Raw genomic sequence first — 18,348 nt, 5'->3', positions numbered from 1 at the left:
AGTTGGAAAGGAAGCCTGTTCCAGACAGCGAACAAATCCGAAGATTTCAAAAGTAACCAGATGGGAATGCATGGAGGAGTTTTTATGTATAAAAGCCAACTTTGCAAGGTTGAAAGTGTTTTTTGTGAGTAAGTACTTGCCTAAAAATACTTGATCTTTGGCTGCCAACAATAAACTCTAAGAAAAGGGAGCAGAGAACCTCTTCTTACATCTTCACAAGAACACTTACAGCAAACCTATAAAGCTGAGTATCACAGTTTCAGCTGAGTTTATCCCTTTTTTGACCTGCACTTATTCCAGAAGAGTGCACTGCTAGACAACTCTTAGAGAACTAGACACATACCTATGAATCAAGAAAATTGTCAGCATAAACAAGCCATAAATCCTAACCAGCAGTTAACACTTTCGCCACTGCTGAAGCTGTAGTGTAAGTGGTTTTCAGACTTCTTTACCCTGAATTTTACCATCACCACTAAATAAATCCTACTACTCACAATCAGTACGAAATAATTCCTGAAATACCTCCCAAAGACCGTATCAGCTGACCATTATATCGCTGGTGTTACACAGGGCTTACTTACCAGCACTTACATTTAGGATCACTTCCTACAGCAAGGCCATGCTTTCCGTTCGTACAGCTCTGCAGTCCCACCGTTTGCGCAGGACATTAACTTCATCCTGAAGTTAAGAAAATTCCAGCCCAACTTTCACAAGCCTGGGAGGAAAGGGTTTTTTTGCTTACATTAAGTTGCCCGTGCTAGCACACACACACAGCACAGATATTTTGAGCAGACTAATAAGACAGAAACGCTCTGCCTTGATTATAAGGGGGAAGCATAGGGGGAGGACAATGACACTACGGGAACTGTTTCAGGAAAAGCTTCATGTTACATCTTCTGTGCAGGTGAGGATGATCAACTGCACAATTCAGAAGTCAAGCGTTCCAATTCCACAGCCTGTTGTATCCCAGGGGTGGGAGAGAATCCACTCCCAGACCCAAAAGCACACAAGAAAAACTTCATAATTTCAATACAGGACCGAGGCTTCACTGGGGAGAAACAAGTGACAGGCACCGTCACTTAGAATCAGTGGTGAAAGATAAGTGGAGAGATGGAGAAGTAGGGGAAAGTGAAAGCCTAAAATAAACCACTAGCAGAGAAGGAGAAAAAGATCAAAGAATGCAGGAGCGAGACCAAAAAGAAGGGGGGTGGTAAGATGAAGACAACATACAACAGATGATGAACTGAAGAGCATCAACTCCAAACTGTTTACTGTGTCATTATCCCCCAAGAATACACCAAAATGAACTAGAAAGCACAGAAAACACATGCTACAGAAAACCACTGTTTTTACAGCACGACTGAAATAACGTACAAAGCTATATAAAGCCACATGCTGAATGGAAAGCTTCCTCCAGATGATGCAGAAGAAGAGCCATCTACTTTCAGACAGAAGTACCAGAATGCCCAGTAAGGAGACGCGAGGTTGCTCGGAACTAAGACAGCTCAAGAGTCTCTGCACTTGCAAAACAGGCAATTGACAACCTGACATAACACAGATAATTAAAAATTGACTCTCTGGAAGAGCTGTTGTACTGGTGCCAGCTACTCTCTGCACTAAATGAGGAAGCCTGTGGGGAAAGAAAAAAGTCCAACAGCATATTGGATACAGCATGCAACAACTATAAAAACTGCACAGGGAACCTTATTACAGAGCTATTATGAACACCGATAATATCAGGATGCCTAAAAGCAAAACCCCAGACTGTAGCTATTTCTCCGCATGAATTAAGTATAAAAATCTACAGGTTTTCCTACAGTGAAAAGCGCTACGTTTTGAACAAAGTTTTAAACGGACATCAGTGTATTTGCTAGTTCTGTTAGCCGCTATTCATTACCAATTGGAAGAGCACTGCCAGGAAAGAACACAGAAATGCTGTCAAAGCAGCTTGATGTGTCCACGCATTTGTTTGTTATGCAACTGGACAGAGTTCAGCAACACTTGGCTTAGAGCAGCATACTGAGCAGCATCTTTAACCACAGACCGGGGGGAACCCCAAATAAAAGTAAAAAAAAAAGAAAAAAAAAATAATCAATATTTATACGCCATACTTATTACTCTAGATTTCTATCATGTAAACTCCAAAGATTTGTTTACCATTTTCTGGTGACATGAATCTTACTGCTGCATAACCTTGCTTGGGTGAGCAGCTTGACATTCTTGCCCTCCTATTCCACCATTCTAAAACAAAAGTCAGACCAGCATTTATCAGTTAAATTAGTATTACACTTGGCATTTCCTACTGGAATTTCTTTACATGAGCAGCTTCTGGCAGAAAAGGAGCAAACCAAACATTTACTTACCCTTTCCCCGTGACCAAGAGACTTAAACAGAAATGAACCCACGTCTGCAAATTTACTTAGACACTTTAATTTCTTAACCCGTTAGACCAAATTAAAAATTTATGGTTAAGGAAGCTTCCCTTCCCAACTGTTTCTGCAAAACTAACAAACCCCCTCAACTCAGCAATTCTGATATTTGGGTATGACCTTCCTAAGCTATAACTGCATTTAATGCAGTAAGGCCTCCAAACTGCATGCGTTGTGCACAAAGTTGGCAGTCATCCCTGTAATTTACCTCTCTTAACAGAATACATAAACCACAGAAAATAAAGCAGCTATTTTTATTTTATTTTTTATTCCCCTGGTCTTCAGAGACCAGAACAATATCTATAAACCTTACCTGTGGTTAAGTTATAAAAGCTATATTTCAGTAACAAGTTATAATAGATACAATTCATCTGATGTTGTATAATCGCAACAGAATGTACGAGGCTGTACTTAGACATGAGTTGAACAGACTCAGTAAGACACATCTATTACACAACTGAACAATAAAGAATCTCAAGTATTTTAAAATCTAGCCATTACAATTTAAGATACAAATAAAGGCAAAAATGCTACAGCAAAAGATACACATTAGATTATCCAAAATGCTGGTAGTTCTACCAAAATACAGATTACTAATGAAATAGTTCTACCAACTGCTAAAAGACATGTTATTCATGTCACGTGTAAGAACAGAAAAGTGTTCTGCCCCTTCAAAAGCGTGCATCAAATTCCAGTACTAGTATTTCGTATGAAAGTATATTTTTTAAAACACAAAATGACCTGAATAGTTATACTATGAACAATACATGAAATCCTGTCGGTGTGCAGGAGAAAACGACAGTGCTGACAATAGCCAGCACATACCAGATAGGAGTATCAAAAAAGTGCAGATCTTTTTAAAGAATGAAAAGAAGTGTAGGATTAGGAAAGTATTATCTAGTATTTAAGAAATATTTATACACTCACGTATTTCATTTTAGCATGCTTTCCCTAATTGTTGCTACTTGCTGAGAAGTCATTTAAACGTATTCTACTTGCTCAAATTCATGTCTTCTCATAACGAGAAACTCCTCTTTGAAGCACTTGCACAAATATGCTGATAAACACAGCTTTCAATGTAGCACGTTCTAATTGATATCCATTTTATTTTTATGTTTGCATCTCAGACATCAGGAAGCACCACTGCACAAATGATGTTAATCAGAAGAGACAAAATTAACAAGATTAAGTTATAAAAGTGCTTAGCCTATAAAGCATGCTGCTTGTCAGACCACCAATAGAAGAACATACAGACAAAAAACGTTGACAGTGACTCCTATTTTGCTTTACGTTTCCCTGTATATATTTAGGAAGGTTAGTCACTAGCAAAAGTTGCGTTCAGCTCCCAATACAGATGGTAATAGTTCTTACCACGACTACCAGAAGACCTATTTGCTATACAGTAGCTCAGTTCTTTTGGATCAAAGCTTCCACAATTAACTACTTTTTCCTTCTCAGCTCACAGTTAGGCTACTTTAATTTTAGTTGTTTGTTGTTTTTTTTTTCAAATCAAGACAGTATGCTAGCTTCAGGTTTAAAATTCTTTACATATATTCATACATATGTATAAACTACTAGAAGTCCTAACAGAGCCCTATAAACTGAGGTTCACTGCCTCTGCACTTAACTTGCCACCACTTAGACTGTGAATCATTGCAATCATATTGGAGTGTCTGTTCAGTTCTTCCTTCTGTAGTTTCACAAGTGCTTCTTTTTCTTCCAAGCGTCCCTCCAACTGGGATTTTTGAACTTCCAGAGAAGATGCCTGTAGAAACAAACAAAATGTTATGATTTCCTCCATTATCAACTGAAAACCACACAATAGAATGAATGCTGAGTGGCCTGGCGGTGAATTTAAGCAAGTGATTAAAAAGAAGTTTTAAAATTACAAGTTTGTTTCAAAAAAATCACTCAGTTATACAGGTGGTGCACATGAATGATTACAGCTACTGCCACATTTCAAAATGTTAAGATACTATGGGAAAGCACCAACCCCCGTGTTATCATAGCCCTATTTAAGCAGAAGTGTTCAGAGTTCAACCATCCACATTTCATTTCAAGCCCCCCACAGTAAGTATTTACTGGGAACAAGGGAAATATTTGCTATATACGGATAATCTTCCCTGGAGAGATTAGACTTTGCTCCCAGAGAAATGGAAATATGGTAAATACATTTGCCAGACTGCACACTTAGCTATTTGCTGATCAGTTTGCATGAAAGATGAAGCTCTGCCTTGAGAGTTTACAGGGAGCCTTACCTACAGGCAAGAACATACAGGCTGCACTAAAGTTTCAGGGATTTAGTTTTGGCTTTTTAAAATACTACCCTGTTAATGTGGTATAGCCAAACTGGTCTCTCTCTTGAAAAAAGACTATTTTTCTTAGATATAAAAATAGACATTTTATTAGAATTTCAAAGACCAAATTCAGATGCATTTTGGTGTGTACATATGTAGCATATGTACCTTAATTCAGGACATAAGGGGAGAAAGTAAGCCAATCTGTATTTTACAGTAGTCAAAACTACTGAAGAGGAATGTGCTACTAATTTAATATTGTACTACACACTTATTTTTTGTTGGTTTTTTTCTCCTTTCAGACGTTATGTACTCACACACCATGCTTCATACAGCCTCATTAGAACCTGACCTTGACTACTTCTCTCTTAAATTCAAGTTCAGCTACTCAAAAGACATGCAATTAAAGTTGAATTTGTTCTTGTCCACTACACAGACTACTCTAGATTCTTTACCTAATTTACTACTGAACTATTGATTTGCCAACTTCATCAGTTAAACAGATACCTAAAATTCCAGTCTCTAGAATGCAGGCGCAAATAATTCCTTACCTTGATACTCAGTTCTTTCCTTGCTTGCTCTGTTTTACTTAATTCCTTTCTAAGCATATCTATAGTTTCTTCCATATCCGTTTTTTCTTTCTGCTGAGCTTTCAGTTTTTCTTCCAGAACTTTTATTTTCTGTTGCAAGGCTTAAGAAAACAAACACATTAAAAGATGAGTTGCCAAACTTAAAAGAGATACTGCACTGCCTGGGAAACAAGTTTGAGGGGTTTTTGTTGGTTTTATGTTTTGTTTTGGGTGGGGTTTTTTTGTTTGTTTATTTTTTGGTGGGTTTTTTTCTTTTTTAGACTCAGCTGGCTGCTAATAATTGAATTACTGAGTAGTGCCACCTACTGCTAGGCTTTAGCGGTTGCTTCCAGTCATTTGCAGAAAAGTTAAATTAAGCTCTTGGAATTCGCAGTTCCTACAGAAAATGGTTCTAATAGACATGCTGTATAAAGATCCTGAAGGGACATATGATGATGTGCAGAGATTTAGTGAGGTCCATATAGTCTGGGAAATCAAATTTATGTGTGCTTTCCAAAAAAAATTAGAAATCTGTATTTGTTACATTCAACTGTTTAAATTATGTATCCCTGGCTAACTTTTAAGGTTTACAAGTTACTGGTAAGATACAGCTGCTTATCTAGAGCCCCTAATAACACCTGGTTAATCTAGCTAGTTCTCAAGGCTCAGTGACCTTTAGGTAAGTGACTTACTTGCTATTTTGCCATCTCTCTCCTGTAGCTGTTGCTCTAATTCTTTTCTGTGATGTTCAGTTTCTACCAATTGTGCAGCAGTCCTAAAGTTGCAAAGAAATACATTTTAATGATCAAAGTGAGATATGCTGCCATTTCTCTGTCCTAAGAAGCTGGAATGATTTCTGTGTAATTTCCAGTTATGTCAGAGCTTCAAATGATCAAACCTATGAATTTGCAAGGTATGAGCACAGACAGACTTTATTTCCATTTCCTCCCCTAAAAAAGTCATTTCCCTTCTCTGGTCATAGAGCCACCGTAGAAACTACTGAAAAGGTTGATTCCTGGAGCTTAAACACCAGAAACTGTCGCTTTTGATTACAGCCACAAAGCATTCAAAATACCCTGACAGGACTGACAGTGCCATTCAACCCAACTCAAAATTCACCGCCACTAGTGACTAAGGATGCTGGGGCTTTAGCTATTGGTATGCTCCTAAATCAACAATACCGCTAGTAAAATGCTTCAGGTATTATCCATGCAAGCCCATTTATGCATAAAGATTTTCCAAGACCGTTCTGAACATCTTCCAGATTGTTGCAAACACTCGGTATACGTTTCATACGATACTGCCGTATCCCATATATGTCTGCTTCAGCTTTTGCTAGTTAGGATAATTATTTTGCTTCCACAATCATTAAATACAGAGGTACTGTCATCTACCAGCATTATAACTATAATCCCAGTTCTTTATACTCTGTGAAGCTAATCTACTTTTTCTGTTACTAGTTAGCCTAATTTTGCCTTGCCTAAATGGCATCTGCTGTCGCTCATTTACTTGTTTATCCACTTCCTACCTACCAGTTTCTAAGCTGCAGCCTCTAGCAAGATGGGAGGGAATATATTTCCATGGCCTTCATCTTATTTGTGGCAGTTCAAGAATATCTACGTAATAACTGCTCCCCCGACCCACCTTTAGAGAGGGGCAGCTTTTATCAGAATATCTCCCAATTACACTGAGCCGCGTATTGCATCAGCAAAAGTAAGTGTCCAAATTTATTCCAAACCAAACTGATGTATCTGTATGAATTTTTTTCCATTTGAATCAGAATTCAAGGCAGTGATTGGGACTGCTCTGATTACTGACAAGGCAACAGCCTGGAAGGATGAACTAAACTTTGCAAGTAAAACCAAGTTTTATTTCTAAACTGAATACAAGGTCTGCCTGTAAGCATATTTTAAAAGTTATCTTCTGCAAAATTAAGTATTAAATAAAACCTCTCAAAGAGGAACCCTATTCCCCAGGTTATATTGGTGAAAGGTCAAAAAGGAAAAAAATTATAGGTAGTCCTCAAGAAGACATAAGTAATGCTAGTTTCATGGTCGAGGAATGATATTTTATACCACAGACAGAATACCAACCATCACTATTTCCAATATATTTTTAAAATGTATCAGTTTAGCAGGGTTGGGTGGTTGGTTTTTTTTTTCCCTGATCTATAACATTACAGAGGAACCTCGCAGGCTAAAAGGGAATACGTGGAAATCCTTGGGTGGTAACAGCATTTAAGAACTCAACAACAACCAAAAAACACCTCCCCCCACAAAACCTCCCCAAGAATTGCGTTGTCTTCATTGCTCTTTAATTCCTATTGTCACCGAAGTCTGTAGATATTCCTCCCTGCTCCCAACCAATAACAGCAGTAAACAAAATAAACCACCAAAGTCACTACTATGGATTTTCATCTAACATACACATACAAAGCAATGAAGCTTATTTTGCTTCCAGTAACTCCATTTCTTAGATGTTACTTAAAGCACAGTTGAAAAATTGAGACTAAAATGCCATTTAGTATTACTGTTTATCTTTAATTTGCTTTAACGAGACTGAACTGAACTTACCTGTCATTCTGTTGCTTAAGTGATTCATTTAGTTTCTTCACTGCCTCCATTTGCTTATTTAGTGAATTGCATGTAATCTGTAGATCTTTATATTGTCTTTCAGTTGTTTCATACCTACAAATTAATTACAGGGTTGTGGTTGAAGGCTATAAGTACTTTTGAAAAGCTTTTACTTTAATAGTTTGTCAAATAAAAATACTTTACATCATGTCTGCAATCATCCCACTCAAGCTAAAAGCAAGGTGTTTGCAGGGGGAGGGGGGGGCCAGTTCAGGATTTTCTGGTTGTTGTTTGGGTGTTGGGGTTTTTTGGGTGTTTTTTTGTTTGTTTGTTTGTTAAATGAACATACTTGGAGATAGAAAAAAAAAACAAACAAAACCCAACAAATCAACCTTCAGTGGATCCCTTACATACTCTTGATTATTAATTATCAGGAAACAACCTTCCTCCATTAGAAAACTCTTAAGAACTGACAAAACATACAGATGCCTTTAGAAATTTGATATATACAAACTATTATAAATTAGCTATTTTCAGTCATCTTTTAAAGGACCCTTTGAGTCAGTCTAGGACCTCCAGTTGTCTCGTGATACTAAAAACGATGCAATGTGCATTTAATACAAGTTTATGAAGCAGATATCACACTCTGAGCAAATGTGTTCCTACTAAAAGAAAATTCTCTCCCCTGGTGTCAGTTATCTGATTGTTTTTATGGAACAGCATATTTAAAGCGTGCAGATTGTTTAGAAAGCAAGTTTTTGCTTTATAAACACATTATAAGGTTTATAACACGTTATAAGCTATTTGTTCCTATTTTGGAGAATTTACAACTATTAGATACTAGACAGAGGCTGTTTTATTTCACATGAACTAGTCAAATAAGTGTTCACCGAGCATATGGCTACATACAATTCAAGCAAAAAAAGGAGGCACTTCCATAGTGACCATACTAGATACTGACTCAAGAAACCCCATCATGGAAAAAAGTTTTATACATATTTCCTCCCTCAGTGACTCCCTTACAGGCAGCAATATGCCTCCAAAATTGTCTCATATAATACCTGCTACCCATTATTTAAGCAAGGAACTTGCTCTCAATTTAATCAGCTTCTTTGCCTTGCTGACACCTAGTGATGGGGACAGCTCATATGAGCTGAAAAGCCAAAGCTCTTTCAAGCTCTTATTCTTCCAAAGCACATTCTATTTTCATAAACATAAAAAATAGTTTCTAATTTTACATACTTTTTGTGTCTCACATGTCCTTTTTGAGCTTAAGATCATAAAGAAATAATGCTTATAAATAATTTAGGACACGCAAGTGCCTCCATCCTTCCTACCTCACTTTTACCTAATTTCAGTCAAATTTGCTACAGAAGTGATCAAAGATGCAAGCTCCTACCTCATGCAGACATACAGCTCATGGCTGCTGCTCCAGATTGTTTATAGCATGTCAAGACAGCATGTAAGATGAAAGAAAGACGCCAAGAATACGGTATAATACTAATAGAAACTAAGCATTGTTAATTTTTCTTAGAGAACAATGCTCCCTTTTATACCAAGTTCATGCTATTTCCTGAACTGGACCTTCAACTTCAGTTGTTGTTTCATTTAACACATTGACTTCTTGAATGACTTAAGTTAACCTCATTGACAAGCATACAGAAGAAAGAAAACAATAACAAATTTTTCACTTAAAAACACGAAGTAGCATGTAATGCTGCCCTTCTAATGTTCTTAGCCCAGTAAAAAGGGCTTCACTGCTCTTTGAATACAAAGTATTTGCTTCAAGATCTTACGTGCCTTACCTCCGAAGAAGATCAACAGAGGATTTTTTCAGTATTTCATGTTCTTCAGCAACTGTTTGTAATTTCCTGTTGTGTTGAAAGAGCTGCTCAATATCAGTCTGTGCTCTTTCAGATTCTACCTGCTGAGCTTTCAGCAAATCATTAAGTTCTTCATTTTTTCGTTCTGCATCCTTCAACATTGCAGCAAGAGTTCTTGCCTTTTGAGTGGAAAGATAACCCCCACAGTTACAAGCAATTCTGTTTCACAAGTCACTTTGTAATAGGCATACTTCAGGCCATAGATCTAACGCTAAAATACCATCAGCTACACTAAGAAAAGGATTTCTCTCACCTAATATTAACCACAAATTAATTTGTTCACTAAATTCCTTTAAGCTCCCTTTATAGACAGTGTAAGGGGAGAGGAAAGAAGAAAGTAAAAGATGATACATTTTAGGTATGGATTTAGTAATCTGCAGCCCAATCTTCATTGTAACATTTAAAGAATAGAAATGATTCTGAGTTTTCAATGCATACCTCAAATATATACTGCACAGAAGCAACCTTTGTTTGAAATTTCATCTTTGACAAGTTATTAAAAGGTACAAACAGGCAACAGTTTTCCTATACCAGCAAATTCTATATAGAATAGTGGCTTTATTTTCAAGATTACTACCATTAAATTAACACTTATGGCTGACTAACAATTATCACTACAGGAGGTTACTTTTGTAAACTTCCCACAAGGGAAACAGACATTAGAAGAAAACTGTTCCAAACAATCCAGAAGAAGCCAGGATGTTTATGGTGAAAATTAAGACTGTCCTAACTTGCAAGTGTAGCTTACAGCTAAGCAGCATAGAGTTCCAACGCATGCAATCATAGGTAAAGCTACCCACATAACTCTTAGTCCCACCTGGGTCCCAGAAGGAAGCTCCTTACCTCGGTCTCAGCCTGGGCTCTCTGACATCGGTACTGAGCCATCAGCCTATCAGCCTGAGCCAGAGCTGCTGCCTTGGCTTCCAAAAGGTCTTGCAGCCTTGTTTCTTTAGACTGCACGCAAGAAGAACATTTGTCATGAATGCTTTCTGAATGCACAGACAGCAACGTACCCATACATGTTAGGCTGTACTCACTGCTAATGTTGACAGCTTCTGCTCGTAGACATCCATTATATCAGATATCCTCATATCGGGGAACGGCTCCTTCATCTGTGAAAGGAGTTTCCAATTACTGCTACCCTAAATTTGTATTTACTTAGCCAGGTAACATGTGCCTAAAAAGCTCAGTTCTGTGAATCCTACCTGTCCACTAGCTTTTCAGTTCAGACTATCAGTCCAGCACTGCGAAAGAGTAACATCACACTCTAAAATGATTCCCCTTGGTCTAATCTTTGCTGGAGAATTAGCAGTCCCCTCATAGGAAACCTGAAGTAATACGTCCAAATAATTACAGCACAAAATACACGTGGCTAAAAATCCTTATTCATATGCCATAGCCTTCTCAACACACAGATTATCACAAAAGGCCCAGGAAAGTTGTTCTTAAAGGACAGTATCCAGAACAGACTTACTATGTTAGCCCACTGACTTGCTAAAGGAAATTTACCATATACCACACAACAACTCTGAAGTGTTTATTAAAATAAATGCCAAGTGAGACTGCTACTTGTTTTGAGATGTTTTTTCTTAAGGCAATACTACTATAACAGCAGTTTTGAACAGCTGGTGATATATGCAAGCCATCCCACCTACGGAGAAGCTACCGTCTCTGCACCATTTTGACCCATTAGATAAGATTTTTTTTGGCGTATTTGCAGCAGCCCCCACATAGCTCCAGTTCTCATTTTCCTGTCCCTAAAGTAGGAAACAAGTTTCTTTTTCTGCTTGCAAACTTGCCAGCTCTATGTCCTTTTAGATACTACTACTGTAAGAAATGCTTCTAGAACTTCCCTTCACTCTTTTTGTATGGTAATACTATTAAAAGTATTTTCTGAGTGTTTTTTTTTTAAGTATTATTTTTACATACATTTGAGCTTCACACAACACATGGAACGCACAGAGATGGAGTACTGGATATTTTAAGTTAATGTGTCTATTGATTTTTAAAGGAAAAGTCTACTAATTGGAAGGTCTAAGAAAAGATTGGCTCAATTCCTAGATAGCTTTCTCCCTTGAAAAACGGCAGCAGCACAGCCTGGCGCCGCGGCTGCTGCGCACTGGGCACGGGCAGCGCTGCGGGGCGGCCCCGGCAACCAGGCGCGGGGGGAGAAGGCGGCGGCAGCGCCCGCAGCGAAGCAGCGCCGGCTGCTGGGGCCGTTTGCCCGATCGCTGCAGCGGCGGAGCGGAGCCGGTCCCTCGGCGAGGGTCGTTCTTGTCAGCTCCGACAAGGAGCGGGGGGCGCTGGCGCAGAGTGCCCCGCGTCCCCGCAGCGGGGCGCCAAGCCGAGGCGGGGGGCGCCGGGGGCGGGGCCGAGCGGCCGCACACCACTAGGGGTCGCTGTGCGCCGCCCGGGCAGCCCACGGGCCAGCGGGCGGGGCGCGCGGCGCCGGCACCCAGGGCGCGGCCTCTCCCGGCACCTCCCGCGGGGCACGCGGCCCCGGCCCCCGCCGCCTCCGGGCTGCGCCCCGGGGACCCTGCGGGCGGCCCTCCTTGTGCCGCCGCCGCTCAGCACCGCGCCCCCTCGCCCGCTCCCTTCTCTCCTGCCGCCCCTCGGCACTCGCCCCGCGACAGGGCAGGGAGCCGCCGCCAGCAGCCGCCCGGCCCCGCCGCCCCCCAGGCCTCGCCCCGAGCCCAGAGGCACGGGAAAGGCTGCCGGGGCGGCACGGCCAACGCGGGGCTGCGCCCGCGGCTCCCGACCTGCGGCAGCTCCAGCGCCCAGGCTGCCTTCCCGAGCCGGGCGGCTGCGACACTCGGCGCGCCCCGGCCACACGCAGCTCCCCGCGGGAAAAGCCGCATTCCCGGAGCGGTGTTCGAGACATCTTTAACCTCTGAACTGTAGCAGCTGGCACCAGGCTGGGGGGAGTGCTGACGTGCTGGGGGCAGGAGGCTCTGCGGGGGGTCTGGGCAGGCTGGGCGGATGGACCAAGGCCAGTTGTGTGAGGTTCAACATGGCCAAGTGCCGGGTCCTGCCCGTGGGTCACAGCAGCCCCACAGCGCTGCGGGCTGGGGGCAGAGCGGCTCAAAGCTGCCCCATGGAAAGGGCCCGGGGGTGCTGGTCAGCAGCCGGCTGGACATGAGCCCCCAGTGTGCCCAGGTGGCCCAGGAGGCCAACAGCACCCTGGCTCGGATCTGAAACGGTGTGGCCAGCAGGGCCAGGGCAGTGCCCGTGCCCCTGTGCTCGGCGCTGGCGGGGCCGCACCTCGAGCCCTGGGTTCAGTTTCGGGCCCCTCAGGCCCAGAGGGACGTAGGGGGGCTGGAGCGTGTCCAGAGCCGGGCAGGGGGCTGGGGAAGGGGCTGGGGCACACGGCTGGGGGGGAAGGGGGGGCAGCTGGGGGTGCTCAGCCCAGAGGGATCTTATCACTCCCTACAGCTACCTGAAAGGCAGCGGTAGGCAGGTGGTGGTCAGTCTCTTCTCCCAAGTAAAGAAGCAGCAGGACAGGAGGAAACAGCCTCAGGTTGTGCCAGGGGACATTTACATTGGATATTAGGAGAATTTTCTTCCCCAGAAGGGTTGTCAAGTACTGGCACAGGCTGCCCAGGGACATGGCCAAGTCACCATCCCCATGGGTCTTTAAAAGCCATGCAGCCACGGCACTCCGACACGGCTCAAGGGTGGGCTTGGCAGTGTCAGGTTTACAGTTAGACTGCATCTCAAGGGTCTTTTCCAACCTGCATGATTCTATGATCTCAAGCTGTTAACAGGCACTTTGTTCATTTTCCCAATTTGCATACAGTTCTTTTAAGCCAGAAGAAAACAGAAGTAATCATCCATCACTCAGTCTAAAGCAGCTACAAAGCTACTAACTTGCTTTGAACAGAAAAGAGAAAGAGGAAATATATTCAGCATCTGATAGCATGGCCCACAAAACAGCACACTGTCTGTGGTCCCTGTTAGGAGTGTCTCATTCACAACGCATGTTGCTGCAGAGGGAAACAAAAACTTTTTTCTGAAGTAGTAACAGTGCCTTTCCAAAAAGGCCACAAAAATTGAACTGCGGATGTGAAACAGTCAGCTACAGGCAAGAAAAGCAAAATGCTTGTATGCATGTTTAGGCATACAAGCGTTGCACCATACTCTTCTAAAGCAGCATATCATCTGTATTTTATCACAGGTTATTTCTCGGGGAGCAGGGGGAGGAGGACACTCATACGTGTCCCAGCATGTCTAAGCTGTTGAGACTATAGCTGTCAGATGTGCAGACAGATGTCAGATGAGTGTGGGCAACACCACTGGAGAAAGGGATCTTCAGGAGCCCAGCTTCTGATGTAGTACAAAGAAACATCACTGAATTCTGCTCAGGAGCTTGCTAAGCGGAGCACGTTCTAAACAGGCAAGAATCTAAACTGAACTTAACTGACACATGTGCTATAGCCTGACACTTGGATTTTAATTTCTGTTAAAAAAAGTCAGTATTTAACAAGGGTATATAAATTCTACTAACCTTTAGTCCAGAATGAAGTTTTTGTATTAATTCCTGAATATTTGAAGTTGTGGATTCGTCACTAGGAGGACAGGATGAAGAACACCTCACCAAAGAAATGCTGGTCAAGGGTGACTGCGTTTGGATCCTTTTTGATGCGTGCTCCACTTCTTGTTGCCTGTAAGCATTATTTGCTGCAATGCTTTCACCAAGCCTGTATAAACATAAAGGCTATAAATGAAACAACCTGCTACAAATATCATTGCAAGGATTGAAGATAACAGTTCCATAACTAACTTCTCTTTCATTGAAAACAGATTACAGAACAGTCATATTTGCATTATCACACAGCATTAAGATGTAGCATCAGACATGTGCCCAAGCTGTCCGGAGATACAGAAAGCAGAAAAAAATGAAAGCCTGTCATGGCTAACCTTTAGAAACAAATGCAGTACCTCACCAGAAAGGGCACCGTGTTCAGCGCTTCTTGAGAACAGATCATCTGTCTCTTATTAGTCTGTGAGACAGGTTATTTCCCACATCACTATTCAAACTAACTAGGCCGCTGTTTGTAAGTAAGAAGATCAAGAAGGCATTTAGTGAGAATTTTTATTAGTCATAAAAAGACTGAATCATAAAAAGGCAGAGTGCAACCAATAAACCTTAGTTTTTCTTTGCCTGCGATGCTATTTTACAATACTATATTGAGTACAGCACATTTAATTTTGTACTTTTTAACCAGAGTTTAAGTATACAGATAAGAGTGCAATCAGTTAAAATTTGGACAGGGAAGAGAACATAAAAGCTTAGACAGAATTACAATACCTATACTCCAGTGTCTGCATGTAACTTGTGGCTGGTATTTTCAAGGCAGCTACGAATGACATGTTCCAAATCAGAGAGAGTCAAGAGAGCTGATTTTTGAGGCACCAGTCAAAAATCTTTTCCTCTTGTTAAATTCCTTAATTGGTAATTATCCCAACCACTTCACTGAAGTGCTGTCTCAATTGCTTAAGTGAACAAAGCCTATTTTTAACTTGCATGTATAGACATGTTATTTGGCCATTTCATCGCACAACTCCAATCATATTGGATTGTACAGATTCTTCATTCTTCCAGCCAGACTTTTTGTTATTGGCCATTAAAAAAAAAAAAAAAATGTTTCCTATATCCACAAAATCATGTGACCACAGAAAAGCTGAGGTTGAAAGGGATTTCTACAGATCATCCCATTCAGCACTCACACTCCTAAACACGCTGTCCACGACTACGTCCAGTAGTTCTGACTGTCTCAAAGGAGGAAGACTGCACAACTTCTCTGGGCAACCTTTCCTAGTGTTTGACCCCCCCTTACAGTAAAAGGCTTTTTCTTTAAATCTAAGAAATCAAGGGTGTTTTTTTTCTTACATTTCTGTTCGTGGCTACCTCTTCTCCTGTCAGTGGATACCACTGAGAAGGCTCAGGCTCCACCTGCTTTGTTCCTCTCCATCAGACATTTATACACATCCATAAAATCCACAAGTCTTCTCAAAACAAAACAATCCTGGCTCTCTCAGCCGCATCTTGTGTGACTGATGAAGGAAGATGCTCCTTCCTCAATCACCTTAATGGCACTTCACTACCCTCACTCTAGTGAGTTTACATCCCTCTTGCACTGGGGAGTGCAGACCTGAACACCCCACTCCAGAAGTGGTCTCACCAGGGCTGAGCAGAAGGGAATTATCACCTCCTTCAACCTGCCAGCGATACTCTTCCTCATGCAGTCCAGGGTGCTACTGACCATCTTTGCCATTCTTGAAGACGGCAGTTATATTTGCTTTCTTCTAGTCCTCAGGAATATCTCCCAACTGCCCTGACTTTTCAAAGGTAACCTGGGGTGGCCTTGCAATGACACCAGCCAACTCCCTAAGCACTCATGGGTGCATACTGTCAGGTCTTGTGGACTTCAGATTGTCCACCTGTTCCATAACCTGATCCTCCACCACCCAGGATAAGTCTTCCCTCCTCTAGACCTTTCCCATTGCTCCCATGGACCTAGGACTCCCAAAGGCAAATCATACCACTGAAGACCAAGGTGAACAAGGCATTGAGTATGTCAACCTTTTCCATGTCCTTTGTCACCAGGTCTCCTGCCCCATTCAACAGAAAGGCACACATTTTTTCCTAGTTTTGTCTTACTGCTGAAGTACTGGTAGAAGTCTTCCTTGTGGCCCTTCACATCTGTTGCCAGGTTCAACTCCAGGTGAGCTCTGGCTTTTCTAATCCCATCCCTGTATACTTGAGACAGGTTCTCTGTATTCCTCCCAGGTCACCTGTGCCTGCTTCTACCTCCTGAATGCTTCCTTTTTATATTTAACATTTGTCAGGAGCTCCTTGCAAATTTCCTGCCATGTTCAATTTTCTGCTGCTTGGGATGAGATGGACTATTAAGGCCTTGGAGAAAATGATCCTCTGGGGAGGAGGGGTGAAGAGGATTGGGCAGAAGGGGAAAAAAACTTAAAAAAAAAAAATATCAACCAACTCTCCTTAATCCCTCTTCTCACCAGGGCTATTTCTCATGGGATTCTTCCAAGCAGATCATGAAAAAGGCTAAGAGCTGCTCTCCTGAAGTCTAGTGTTGTGATCCTACATACATGATCATTTTTTCCTATTTTATTACATTTATAGAAATAAGGACTCCATCAAATAGTTTCCTCAGTATTTTTTCTCCTGTTTAGACCACCTTAAATACTACCTGAACTGCCATCTGCCTGTGTATTCTGTTCTGTTCTTTCTTGGAAGTTACCGCAAAAGGGTAAGCAAAGCTTTAGGAACTGAAAAATGGCATGTCTGAAAGTTCAGTAGAGAGAGAAATCTGACAGTCAGAATATTAGATGCACTCCAAGTAGAAAGTTCCAGGCACAGTCGCCAGATAAATAAACCTTGCGGGACAGAAGTCAGTCACTACTATGCTCTCTAGAATGCGATGTGAATTGAATACCATCAGCATATGAACTGTTTCCTCTGGCCTCCAAGATCATTACTCTCTCTTAACTGCAGATAAAGAAACAAGACAATTCTTCTAAAGTTTCTGTCTCTGATGAATTGAAAGTAACGTGCCAAGAAACACGAATATCACTAAGCCCATAAAAATGTCAAATCCTACCAGACGATCACAAAAATAAACTTACACTATGGCAGGAAAATCTGGTAAGGATGCAGCCTCAAACAGTATTCTAAGCCCCATTTGGACTTGCTCTCTGTCATCTGATGTTAAAGCAAATGTCAAAGGCATAATCAAGCGTTGATCCTAAAAAAGAAACTACTTTAGTCAAAACAAGATAACAGTTAAAAAAAAAAACAAACACAACCACCCAGACATCACAATATCAAGGCCCACGAACACAGAAATGTTTTATTCAGAACTTAAGCTACCTCCTTAAAGTTTGCCCTTCTAAGTTTCTCAGCCTGAATTCAACAGAAGCGTTTTTAAAAATAGCTTATACTTCAGAGTATTTAGAAACGTGTTTTCCCAGTAACCGGCAAAGAGACTACTTAATTCCTTTAAGTTTTCAAGTGCTTGAATTCCATCATAAAGGGTAAGAAGCTTAAGTTTTATAAGGATTTCCTGAGGACTGTAAAACTCTCATTGCTACCCATTAAATTACACAACTCCCATTCTTGAAAGAAAATCCTCCAAAACAGCAGGAAGCGTCTGACTGTCTGGATTATTTTTCCATCTACAATGTAAATTGTTAAGGTAGGATCTGACCAATAATTAGCAGAAACTGTTTTGACTATGCAAAGTCACAAATTAGAGGTATACATTTAACAGTAACCAACCCCACAAATAATTATATGGTTGTGATAACTTTTTCCTGGTTTGCTACCTTTAAATTGCAGACCTAATGAATTCTTAAAATAATAATTCTTACCAGGCGGCCAAACTATGGTTTAACAAGCATAACTGAAATAAATGATTGGAGTAAAAGAAAACTGCTCTTATCTTAGAAGGATAAACAATGAAACAACTTTAAAGAATTGTGCACAGGGGACTATATTTTTCTAGAAGTTCTACCACTTCAGAGATAACCATGCAAACCAGCCAGAATTAGAACTACTGTAGTGTAGCGAC

General features: G+C 41.3%; 2 protein-coding genes across 4 annotated transcripts in view; both read right to left on the bottom strand.

Moving 5' to 3' along the window:
• Positions 1 to 2,093, bottom strand: part of MYH15 (myosin heavy chain 15) — a 69,069-nt gene extending 66,976 nt beyond the window's left edge. For both annotated transcript variants that reach the window (XM_055701392.1, XM_005440526.4), the window contains exon 1: positions 1,898 to 2,093. The gene's annotated coding sequence lies outside the window, so the exon portion shown is untranslated. The remainder of the gene's footprint in view (positions 1 to 1,897) is intronic.
• A 576-nt stretch (positions 2,094 to 2,669) lies between these two features.
• Positions 2,670 to 18,348, bottom strand: part of CIP2A (cellular inhibitor of PP2A) — a 28,188-nt gene continuing 12,509 nt past the window's right edge. For both annotated transcript variants that reach the window (XM_055701393.1, XM_027807186.2), the window contains 9 exons: positions 17,405 to 17,523; positions 14,256 to 14,448; positions 10,789 to 10,863; positions 10,595 to 10,705; positions 9,674 to 9,870; positions 7,869 to 7,982; positions 5,988 to 6,070; positions 5,278 to 5,417; positions 2,670 to 4,194 (listed from right to left, as the gene is read on the bottom strand). In XM_055701393.1, coding sequence (XP_055557368.1) covers positions 4,024 to 4,194; positions 5,278 to 5,417; positions 5,988 to 6,070; positions 7,869 to 7,982; positions 9,674 to 9,870; positions 10,595 to 10,705; positions 10,789 to 10,863; positions 14,256 to 14,448; positions 17,405 to 17,523 — 1,203 coding nt within the window. In that variant the 3' untranslated portion in view covers positions 2,670 to 4,023. The remainder of the gene's footprint in view (positions 4,195 to 5,277; positions 5,418 to 5,987; positions 6,071 to 7,868; positions 7,983 to 9,673; positions 9,871 to 10,594; positions 10,706 to 10,788; positions 10,864 to 14,255; positions 14,449 to 17,404; positions 17,524 to 18,348) is intronic.

Source organism: Falco cherrug, chromosome 2 (assembly GCF_023634085.1).
Source record: "Falco cherrug isolate bFalChe1 chromosome 2, bFalChe1.pri, whole genome shotgun sequence".
Classification (NCBI taxonomy): domain Eukaryota; kingdom Metazoa; phylum Chordata; class Aves; order Falconiformes; family Falconidae; genus Falco; species Falco cherrug.
This window is presented reverse-complemented; position numbering and strand designations above follow the sequence as displayed.